General features: G+C 45.7%; 1 protein-coding gene across 10 annotated transcripts in view; it reads left to right on the forward strand.

The window, feature by feature from the left end:
• The window catches only part of HIVEP3 (HIVEP zinc finger 3), a 289740-nt gene that overhangs the window by 224767 nt on the left and 52700 nt on the right, over positions 1 to 12273 (forward strand). For all 10 annotated transcript variants that reach the window (XM_054223793.1, XM_054223792.1, XM_054223796.1 and 7 more), the window contains one exon: positions 3104 to 3249. In XM_054223793.1, coding sequence (XP_054079768.1) covers positions 3104 to 3249 — 146 coding nt within the window. The remainder of the gene's footprint in view (positions 1 to 3103; positions 3250 to 12273) is intronic.

Below are 12273 nucleotides of genomic sequence, written 5' to 3' on the forward strand. Positions count from 1 at the left end.
CTGATGGATTATTCATTTTATTTCTGTATCATTAAATGAGCTCTGAATATTAAATTTATCATAATCGCTGCTGCAGCTGCTGCTTATAAATATGTCTTAAAATGCACAGTAGAGACACTTTGATTCAATAAAACTTTATTTCTCTTCAGCATTTCCACTATTCTTCTGCAGAAATCCAAAAGACAGAATTTCCAGGGACGTAGGGGCAGATAATCACCTGTGCAGTGCAATAACCCCGCTAATGCCTGATACTTGTGCGCTCTTTTTCAAAGGATTTTATCTGAACGGTGTTGCACCATCCTTGATTTCGTTCTCTAACAGAAGTGCCTGTGCTCCTCTGAGCTCTGCTCTTTGACATGGTGCTAAAATACAGACTAAGTGTGTGTTTCAGAAATATGAGCCCCCCATACCCTGAAGTGAAGCTCTAAACGGGAATGGTTCAGCCCTTAGCCAACAAAATACATGTTTCACTGCGTGCATTTGCTCAAAAGCCTCAAAAACCTTTCAGACAAAACTCTATAAGCTGACTGGGGGGTGAAAGTTAAAGTTTTCGTGGTACAATTTGCAAAAGCAAGAGTTAGTCCTGCCCAATTCACCTAGGAAATGGTGTAGCCTAAATCTAATATTAATACCTGCTGCTTGCAGGAGCGCGGTTTGCAGAAATTACGTTAATTTCAACGGAGACAAATTGGCCTCACGCCAAGCGGAGAAATAATTTTTGATTAGATGATCAGTGGGAGTGAAATCCTCAGTTTAGGCTTTCCAATGCTCATGACTGGCACAGATTAGGAAGCGGCGTCGCTGGTTACTCAGAAAGATGCGCTTAGTGGGAGCTGCATAGCGGTAGCATCAATCAAAGGTTGAAAGTTCAACCTTCACTTAACTCCGCTCTAGCTGTTTCCCTTAAATATTTTCTTCTTTATGTAACTATAAGTTGTCAGTCAACCCAACATAAAATGTAAACCAGCTCTAATATTTTGTACAGTTATGCATGCAGCAAGCTACCAGCAAGCAGTAGTACTGTATATACTGTCTACATACTTGGCTTGATTTTTAAATTACCAGTGGGATTTACCGAGCAGATCAATTCCGAAGTGACTGTAGGCTCCAGCGTGCATGTAGGGATGGCTAATTACACTGTATCGGGCTTGCACACTTTGTAAATTAAACGAGATTGTAAAGGGGATAGTAGTGACTGTATGATTTTGGCTCTCTGGTGCCTTTCGTCTGTCGATGTTTTGTGCTTTCAAAAGTTGCAATAAATAAATCTCATGCTACATCTAGAAAGTCGTTTTGTATTCCTCAGTAAATAAGGAACTGAAGTGGGAAGGTTATTGCTAGCATCATTATGAGCGCGGAGCTCATATCAGGAGGTGAAGTCATGACAGTCAAGGTTTAATTTTTGAAGGTGCTCAGTGGGTCTCCTGCCACTGATTTCCTCCGAGGACAGACGTCTCCGTGCCCAGAGACAGCAGCTTGAGACTCTTTCTGCTGTTAAATTGTTAAAATGGTTCCTGGCACTCTTCTGTCCTGGGCTGACAGCCCTCTCCCACATCTCCTGGGCACATTTAGGGAGATAGGACAGGACAGGGACAATTCCCAGGAGGCATCTAGAAAGTCTGTGTGGGTCTGATGGTGTGGACAAGGGCTAACCTGCGTGAGCTGGCCCCAGGTGCATTTAATGCTCTAAACTGAGCTCCTGAAATTACTGGGCAAATTACCGGGAAATGTTTGACCTCAGTTTTGCAAAGCTGCTTTTTAATGAGTCCATCCCTCCTCCAGCTGAGAATCTGCTGGTAGTAGTAGCAGCATGCTGCTGTGGGGGCTGGGCTATATCCCACTCAGTTTTGCGTGTCTCGGTTGGAGCTAGTCGCGCTTTGGCTTCCTGTATAACCATGGGAGACAAAGAGGCACCTCTTGGGTGATTCATCCCCCCTTAAGATAAGTGTCTACGGTAGGGTAGATGAATCACCCTTGAGAGCTGCCACTCTTTCCAGCAACCGTAAAGAATAAAGGGTGACCAGCTCTGCTTTAGACTTCTGCCAGTTCGTTGGCTACGTTCAGGCCAAGATCCCTCTAATAACCCTCATCTTTCAAATGCCTTCAGTCTGTTTCCATAAATTACACGTAAAGCAAGGGTACGGGTAATTCAATTGAACTTCAAAGATATTCTTGCCCTTGTGTATAACATAACCTGGGTGAAAGGCAATCTGCTTTCCTCTTGCAGAGCTTTGGAGACCCCTGTTATTTGTTGTAGAGGGGCAAGATCCCAAGATTTCATTCCGGGTGTGGAGTTCTCCCCTTGCATCGCACAGAGCTAGAGAGGCAGCTATGATGTTTAGGTCTATATACTGTGACAAATACCATTAAACATGCTAGATGAGATGTCGGTGCTTGACTTAAACCTTTGCCAAAACAAGGGGTGGCAAGTTAAACAGTGAAAAAGCAAATTTTACCCTGGGAACATCTGGGGAGGTTGAGGATTATTTTCTCCCGTGGGTTTTGTGGCTTTCTCTGTACTGCACCCTTGGCAACGGGGTTTCAGTGAAAGGAAATCACCTGAAAGCTTTGACTGTCAAGTGATTTATATCGAGTTTAGATGGCTAAGGTCGAAATCTGTGTGAATGTGGGTGTATGCGGGGGAAACCCAAGGTTGAAGTTAAATATATGAATTGTACAGATGCCTCCTCTCTAAACCTTTGTAGACATATCTATTAGAGAGAGGATTATCCAAGGACAGAGCAGTGGATTTGGGAACAGAGACCCACGGCTCCACCACACGCTCAGAGTGACCCCAGCCAAGACACATCTCTTTATGCCTCACTTTTCCTGTTGGCCAGAGCTGGATAATATTGAGCCACCAGATGCAGGGGATGATTTAAAAACTTGTAAGCGGTCACAGTGAATATAACATCACCAGCAGGGCTCAAAATCCAGAAGCAGAGGCCCTGTTTGTTAAGAGGATGTCCTAATCACTTCACTTAGCTGGCAGGAGCAGCACGTGCGGTAGATTGCTGGCTCTTTCTGAGGCTGTTTGGTCTGTGTCTGTCTCAGAGAGATTTTGTATGTAATCATTGATTGTTTTGCTCTTTTGGGGAGATAGGTTCATTTGCCTTCGCTCCTTTCTAATGAAGGTCGAAAAGATATAACTAGAGCTGAGAAGGAAGAGGATAAAAGAGGAAAATCAGAAGAAGAGGCTCTTGTAACCAAAAGAGGGGAGCCTGTCAGGATCAAGATCTTTGAAGGAGGGTAAGTGTCTTATTTTATTTCTCTTTTTTTGTGTCACAGTTGTATAGGAGTTACTGATAACAATGATGGCAAGTCAGTGAAGGTGCCATGTGGAGGTGAGCAGTCAGCTTCCTTTCGACAGCAACTGTAAAAACCTGGCCTTTGAGATCCGTAGCTACTCCGGACTGCATTAATTTTGTTTTTTTGAGTTGTCTTTAAGTTAGCAAGCACCCCGATCTCTTTTCTGAGCAGGTGGTTGAGTGAAGATGGCTGAAGAGCACAAACACATCTCATAGCTGTCTCTGATGTGACAGAGGTGTACTCCACATCTTCTGAATCTTTCCAGAGCCTTCTGAAAATGATGTTCCTAATGGTTGTTGCCATTATCAGGAGGATCTGGGGAGATCTTTTCTGATGCTTGGGTTTTGGGTGGGGGAGAAAAGAAGGATTCTATTTATGCAATTTTAATCCTGCCCAAGAAAAGTAGCTCAAACCAGAATGGATGCAAGGTCTAAATTTGATGTATATCTTAATTCTTGGCTCCAGGTAATTCAGAGTACTCTTCAGTAATTCAGCACTGGTCTAATACTACTGTTTATCTTTTCAAAAGTAAAAAATCAGGTAATAAGTAGTGTGTCTGTGGGATACAATTAAAGATCATCCTTCCTGTGTGTTGCAGAGGGGGCCAAAGAGATGTAAGAAATCCCTAGCAGGATTCATCAGTTCTGCTCTCGCCATTGGGTGGTCTTGGTTTTTGTGTGTTCGAAAGGGCTTTAATTAGTCAGTGGTTGTGGTAACCAGTTGAAGTTTGCTTTTATTTCAAAACATTTCATTAGCAGATGATCAAACTAGCTAACCAAAAGAGTAAAATAGTGCTTTGGGAAAGGAAACCTGCTTGTTTGTTCAGCAGATCTAACCTCTCACCCAGACGTAGGCACTGTGCACCCAGCTCAGGTTTAGATACGCGTCGGCAGCGAGTGGTGAATGCAAAGAGCTAAAATAGTGGCAACCTGTAATGGTTCTGACCTGAAGTGATTTAGGGAGGGAGCCAGGGAATCGCAAGAAAGCAACAGACTGAGAAATAAGATGGGTTTGGTACGCTGCCATCACACTCCTGTAGTAAGTAAGACCCATGGGATTAACTGAACACCGGGTTTTATTGCCTTAAAGCCCATGAGAAGCCTCTGTTCCCCTTGACCGGGTTGTCCCAGAGCTGCGGCTGTTCCAGGGGGACTCTTGGACTCCTTCCTAGATGTGATTAAAGAGGCTCAGCATTAACGTGAATGAAAATCACCCTGGCATAGCAGCTCCGCAGAGGTTTTTTGGGGAGAGATGCGGGGGTGCTCAGTGCTGGCTGCTCCCGCCACGACGAGCTGTGTCTCCACGTCCCTGCGCTCAGGCGGGGAGGCTGGCTGCGTCCCCCAGCCCAGGACAACGGATGCCGAGTCCCATTTTTCTAAACAACAGACACAAAATAAAGCAACTTTTCCAACATGTTCTGTGTAAGCCAGCATCAGGGAACGTATTAGTCATCCTGAACGTATGCTATGTTTTATTTTAAAGCTCCTGTAGCACTTGAGGCAGCCGTCCTTCTGGATGCAAGACAGAATATAGTAGCTGTTTAATGCCAAGCACAGGCATTAATGTAACACAGCAGGTCGCAGAAATAAATTTTATATGCAAATTACATGGCATACGGACTGCCAAGAGGTCAGGCAGCACGGGCTGCTCTCCCGAGGTGCGTGGTGCATACCTGGTGGTCTGGTTCCTGCTAGGTTTCTGCTGTGGAATCGTTCAGCCTCAGCAGCCCGTGTCTGCGAGGATATTTTCTTGCAGGGAAGGAACAAGCCCGCCGATGAATCCACAGGGTGCCTAGTGCTTTGTGCAAGATGCTAAATGGATCAGACTCCTTTCCTGGCCATCTCTAGAAAATGTTTTACAAAAAGGGCATCCATTCTCAAGACATTATTTCACCGACTTTTTTTTTTTCCCCTCATAAAAATTTCCTCCTTGTCTCATTTTTCCCCTTATTTATTGGTTTCACATGGTCTGCTGCTGGCTAGACCCACCCTTCCAGTGGGACGCAGTGTATTTCAAATCTTTTGGAGCCGTACCGTGCTTTGTTGCCTCAACCAAGAAGGGAGATTATAAAGAAATTCAAGTGTTCCCACAAAAGGTGAACTTGCTGCAGCTCTTTTAGCTCCTTCTTCCCCTCTTTTTTATTTTCTTCACAGCTCTTGCCTTTCTAACAGCCATTTTCAATACTGCTTTTCCCTCTGTACGGTTTTCTGGCTTCCCTGATCCCGTAGCTGTCTTTGCCCCATTGCTATGTCGCTTATAGCACTGCCGGGACCAGCTCTGCTATTTCCCCCGCTGCTGTCCGCTGCCGGCTAGAATCATATTTATTGGCTTTCAGAGAAGACCAAATTTCATACTTTCATCATATCCACTGCCTATTTGTAAGGAATGAACTGATGAACCCGCCAGGGGCTCTCGGTGCACTGCGGGACAACGTGGCTTCCCTTGTAAAGTCCCTCTTATTTGAAGATGTCTCCTTCCTAGCTATGGAAGTGGAGGGTTGCTTTGCTTGTGTTGGCCCACTGGGAAGTGTTTTAGAAACAGCAGCTTGCAGATTACTCGAGCCTTGATGCAGGTTCATACTTGGGTTTAGGATCAAGGCTCAGTAATGCCATGCATGGGGTGTGCTTGGGTTCAGTTTCTTCCCTCGTCACCCTTTCCATGAAGGATGTCAGTTCACCCCTATGGTTTCATCTCAGGATGGGCAGTAGTGACCACTGGGGTTGTCAAGAGGACCTGGGTGGTGAAGGTGTTCAGCTCCCGTTGAGTTACCCAGCCGTTTCTGCACCTACCTCCCTTGGCCTCCTGTGGAGAAGAGTACCTGTTGTGTCTCTGGTTTCCTGGGGATCTCAGGAGGGACGTACATGATTCTACCTTGACTTTTCCACAGTTAACTACAGACAGGATCCACAGAGTTTTATGTTAGGCTCGTCTTTAAAGAACAAATTCCTCTTGGAGAGCAAGTCTTAAGATCATTCCATATGTAATTTCCACAGTGACTTTTACTTGCAGTCCTGAAATTTCAGAAGACTGAATATACCTCCACCACAGCCAGCATTCACCCCTCCACCACGAGCACACCCCATGCACTTGATTGCAATGGAGATAGGAGTCGTTTAACATCCCCCACAGACTGGACGCTGCACAGTCTCGTCAGGTTGTGTCTTGGAGAACCATGTCATTAAGCAGCCAGGTCAAAGTTTGGACTCCTGGAGGAGATAATAAAAATATCTACTGGACTTGTCCTGAGCGATATTGTGGTGGTTTTGAGCAGTGAAAATGATCTTTGAAGGTCAAGCTGGCCAGCACTGCTGCAGGAGAAGCGCCGTGATTCCTTAGTGGCTCTGTGTCACCTTCATCAATCTGCTCTGGTATTTTGGAGGCACCTGGCCCATTCTGAAAGCTTACATCATGAAACCGTAGATTGGTATCGACCTGATTTGCGAGTGAGGTCTGTGATGGTGTCATGATCTTGTCAGGGGGATGTTGCCTGTTTACCGTGCATTAGCATTACCAAGATGAAATCTGATAGTAGCGGGGTAGTTACAGTCAATATATGTTCTTCTATTTCATAGCCAAAGTCTCTGTGCTTTTCTGGGGCCTTATCGCACTATTTGATTATAACTACTAGGGAAAGCAATACCAAGATATCGAAGGTTAAAGACCACTAACCTTAACTGACATCCCCAAACCAGTGTCATGTAAAATGAGTACTATATCAAAAGAAAAGCAATCTTTGGAAAAAAACCAAAACCTTATGGCTGCAACCTTATGGTTGCAGACGCGAGTATCCTTGCGTTCACACCTTAAAAAATACCTCCCCTTCACACCATCCCATGTGTATAAATCCAGACACGAGCAAGAAGAACCCATGGTGATGTCATGTAGTGTATCTTTTAACTTTAAGAGGGATGCTCATGGTGCTGTTGTGACCCAGGCAGCTCTAGTCATCAGTTTGGTCTGACTCAGAAATGAATCCGAGTCCCTCACTCTTTGTCCTCACCAATGAGTAAGAGAGTTGCAGGGTCACCAGCCATGGGATTTCCTGAACTGGGGTTCTGAACCCCCCCCACTTTAAATGACTGTTCCCTTGAGCCTGAGCGAAGCCCTTTCTGTCTAATACAGTACCAATACCCGGGTGATTATGTGAGGTTTGACCATCACATTCCCTAGAGAGCCCCGGGGCTGGAGGGGCAGGCGCTGCTGTGTTGCATTGCCCCCCTCTCCGTGCTGTGGGGCTGCTGATGTGGTTTTAGGCAGCAGGAAGAAGACGAAGCCTTACATCTGCCTCCCTTAGCCTGGCCAGTGAGCGATTTTCCCTGGGGTTGAAGGAAAATGGAGAAACTGTGGGACTGTTTTGTCATACTTAAACATGACTGCTAATTAATGGCTGCATAAGTCAAAAAAAACCCTCTGGGAGACCCGTTAGCTGGATGCAAACGTCCCTTCCCCCAGATCTCTTCCTAGTTCTTGCCATTGTGGACTCACGGGGATCTGTGGTCAGCTTCTCCGGGGTGATCTCACTCCATGTCTATGACCGGCCACAGAAACTGCAGCTCCCACCGCCCGCTGACACACACCTAATGGAAAATCCCTGGCACAGCAATGCGAGAGTTTTATTACCCTGGAGAAAACCTCTCTGCTAAACAAGCAAAGTTTCTCAGCGTGTAACTCCAAACCTCTGCATCGGACCCGGTTCGTTCAGGGGATTTCCTTTGCTGCTTAGATGAGTTCTAAGAATTCATCATGTTTATTTTGAAAGGAGACATTTATGCCAAAGCCACTCACTTGAGCATGCACGTTAGGAGCAGCGGAGGAATCGGAGCAAGCTCTCGTCTGTAGCACATCCCACTGCCGTGTGCACCAGCCTGAGTTAACGGCTGAAGTTCCTTCATTAGCCTGAAAAACTGCTGGAATTCTGGAGGTGAACTCTCTTCACAGCCCCAGGGCAGTGCCTCAAATGGGTATAGGTCCCTGTGAAGCCGGGCTGAGCTTAAATAGTAATATTTTACTCCGTATGCTGCACCCAGGTATAAGCAAAGAATTCCTGTAATTCACATTTTTAAGCAAAAGGGGCTTTCCTGAGACTGGCAGCTTTGCACGGAAGCGAGAAATTGGTGTTAAAACTTTCCTGTTAGGGCTAGCGATGCCAGACTGACCGCTCGGTGTTAATTTGAGCATTCTGTGGGGTTTGGTTGCTGGATTTTCCCTGTCTAGAGAAGCGCTGAAGAGGCATCGCTGTGCTCCATTTGGGCAGCCCTGTGGCTGCACAGCCCTTCTGAAAACCTGGTCCTGCATGTGGCAAGCTGCCCTCTGAAACAGGATTTGAGAGTCTCAAAGCATCGGCTTGCGCACAGGTGTTTGTCGTGCTTCTGAAATGACCTTTAAAAAAAAATGAAAAAAGAAAGCATTGCTTATACGTGGACATTTTGGGTTGTTTTTCAGATAGGACTTTGCAAGAAATGCAGAGGAGAGCTTTCATGCCCCTGGCTTTGAGACTGGCAGGGACAGCCCTATTGCCTAGCAGATCCAAGAACGATTAACCAGCTTGTGTTGGGGATGCTGCGGAAAGGGACGGGATGAGCATACCCCGATTTTGTTAAGGCTCATATGAAAAAAAGCCCGTTTCGCTCTAAGAGGCTGGTTCCCGGGGTCTGTACCCACAGGGGCCGTGTACAGCCTGAAGGGTCGTGATGCTCATGCTCGCCAGGATCCGTCCTTGTGGGTACGCGGGGTTGCGTCCAGGCACCATGCTCCATGTGGGGGAAGGACAACCCTCATTTCCCATGCCCCTTAAAAGAACATAAGGTCTCTTTTAAGCACCATACGTTTACACTCTTTCTTTATTTTTTTTTTTTCTTCCTAGCACTAGCAAAGCACACTTTCTGCTTAAAAAGCTAACAACCCAAAGGAGACAAGGCACAGGGTGGCAATTTGAGGAAGGACGGAGTTGTGAATTTTACCAATGCTGACAAGATGAAAGGAGAAATTGTTTGAGGAGACAGGTTTGCAGGCAGTGAGAAAGGCAGCTTGAAAGATACATTCAGGAATAGCAGCAGAGAAAAATAGCAACTAGAGAAAAAATATTTTCAAAGTGAAAGGAACGTATGCTTTTTGCTTCGAAAATCATTGCATTCTTACTTCAAAATATCTTTAAAAGCTAATATGAAGAAAAGGTTCAATTTCACTTGAAGCAAATGCTTTTCCTTCCCATAGTATGTCTTCATGAAAATTGGCATTGTTTTTTTTTCTTTTTAATTTTGGGTTTAATTTAATTTTTTTTTTTTTCCTGGATAATTCAGGGAGGAGCCAAACTGAAAAATTAGTTTTTTCAGTGGTCTGTTCCGGAAATCTTTTCTTGGATTAGGAGCAACAAGGCAGACGGCAGGAAACAGCACAGGGAAGAGGAGGAAAGTGAGAAGTTCGCCGGTAGAGTCAGGGCAGAGAGCAGCAAAGCGAAAGTGTAACTTGCTCGACTCCGACTCTGAAGACCTCGACCCGTCTGCTCGCTGCAAGCCGCTGCCGAGATGTGGTAGCTACGGTGTGTCTGGGAGAGCCGACAGATTCCCTTTTGGAGGGAAAGTGTGGGACGGCTCTGTAACAGCGCCAGTTCCCCAACCTGCCACTCAGCAGATTGTGCTGCGAGCCAAGAGCTCTTGTATAAGTAACCTTGTATAACATAGAAATAACCTCAGGTTATTAACTTTAAAACAGGTTATTAATTTCTGTCAGGAACAGCTTCTGGTTGTATAACCACTGCTGAAGCATCATGCAAGATCCCAAATGTTGTACCTTTGGGACAGAGCTCAGGGCTTGAAGCTCTTCATATTTTCCTCGCTTTCTTTATATTTTCCTTGTTTGCTCTGTATTTTCCTTGCTTTTACGACAGTACATGTAACCTGTGATTTGATACCTGCCCTGAACATTTCTCAAGGGTCTGTGCAATGTGAATCAGCATCATTCACATCCAGTCTACTCTTTGCTACCTCCTTTGGTTTCCCCTTTATGGACACAGGTCCAAAAAACCCCATTAAATCTGGAATATGTTTCGGTCAACTAAGCATGGACCCACTCTCCCTTATCATCCTAGCCCTCATACAGCTGGATGAAAAAATATTTGCAAGCGTGTGGACCCCTGTGCTGTTCAGGCTTTGGGTGCGGTGGTGACCGGCCATCCCTGCACCACCTCCACCTTGGCGCTGAAATGCAGGATGTCCCCACTCGCCAACAGCTCGGAGCACTAGAGATGGCTTTCCTTTAATACCAGCTGTGTTTGTGCTGAGCAGTTCCCGAACAGGCTGTTCTTCCCTGGCCCCCTGAGCATCTCCTGGAGACAGCAAATGGCGGTGGTGAGAGCAGAGCACTGTGGCTTGGGGCTGCTGGACTCGTGACTCACCGTGACTCTTGGATAAGTCATTCTCCTCCCTACACTTCAACTTCCTTGTCGTGAGAGGGGACGCACAAACTCACTGACTGCTAAACTTGACTATATTATGTCTTTAAAATGTCTTAATATTCCTCAGTGGGAACTGTTAAAGTTTCCTGTCCACTACCTCACCACTTCACTTGACAAATTTGGTTCATTCTGCAGCTTATTCCTGTTTTCCCAGGAAATCTGACAAACACAGAAGGATTTAGTCTAGATTGTTGTCTGGTTTTCTTTATTATTTTTCCTAAATTATTTTTGCCTGTACAGCCAACCCGCTTTCTTGACACGTTCTGCTGGCAGGAGCTCATAATGCAGCTTGATGCTGATTTCCCACAGCCAATTATTAGAAAATGCTATTTCCAGTTTCCTCTCTGACCTTGTGTGGGATGCTCAACTTTCTGCAGGGTTTTCTTTCCTCCTAAGTAAAGATCCCTGTAAGCAACCAACCAGGCAGCCCATACGCTTCCCCGGTGTGACCTGGTTACGGTGGGGCAGAGGCTGAGTGTGGTCCTTGGGTGGAAGTCGATGCTCTTCCTGAGCCCTGCGTTCCCAGTGGGGTTTTCCCAGCCTCTTATTCCACTCACCATGACTTTTGTCTTCTCTGTATTACACAAAGACAAGAATTCCCATTTACTTTCAGCTCAAATGAGAAATACGGACTTAATAAACAGTAAGATAAATAAATCAAGCAAGAAAGCCTCTTTCATGCCTTGCACAGGTGCCTGGGGTACCTGTTGAGGGCAAACTTGCCTTGCTGGCATTGTGCGGTACCTTATCTGGAGAACGAAGAGCGCTCCAGCTGCCAGGCTTGTCAGTCTCCTGGGGTAGCACTAAATGAATTAAAAATCTACTAATAATTGCATTTATTCTAGTAGTTACTTTGCTTATAACACCTTGTAGATCCTAGGATCAGTCCAGATGATAGATAAAGAGAGGCAGCCTTTCTTCTGCAGGCTTTGAGACCAACAAGCAAAACGTGTTTCTGGGCTGGGACAGAGCACAATTTTTCTTCCTTTTTCGGTGGAAAGAGGAGTTGAGGTCACTGCAAGCAAAGAGGCAGAAGGGGAGGCCTCACTTGGTGTATCTCTTCCGTGCCCTGCCAGAGACTTGTGACCCAGGAGATCACCTTGCCTCTCCCTGTCCCAGTCACCCCTTTGCAAAAATGGGGGCAAAGCCGAGGATGGCAGTCGTGGGCGTTTCATCTTCAGACCTCATGTCTCTCCTTGGGGCTGGTTAGACCATTCTGCTTATGAAATGTTATGATGAAAGTTTACTGGAAATAGATTTTAAAATGCATCTCTATACGCTATCAAATTTAAGGTTTTCATCTCTAAAGCAGAACAGATAAAGCTTCTCAGCCTTTTCTGCTTAGCACCCGGTCTTGGTGAGGGCGCCGCATATGGCAATTATTCTCTACATTTATGAATGTGAGTTGCTGAGTTAAGTTACAAGAACGTGTCTTCTGCCAGCTTTAACAGCAACAACGAGAAAAACGATAGGTTGACCTATGTGCAACTTTGGCTTATTTCTGGGACTGG

The sequence above is a fragment of the Rissa tridactyla genome, chromosome 18 (genome assembly GCF_028500815.1).
Source record: "Rissa tridactyla isolate bRisTri1 chromosome 18, bRisTri1.patW.cur.20221130, whole genome shotgun sequence".
NCBI classification, from domain to species: domain Eukaryota; kingdom Metazoa; phylum Chordata; class Aves; order Charadriiformes; family Laridae; genus Rissa; species Rissa tridactyla.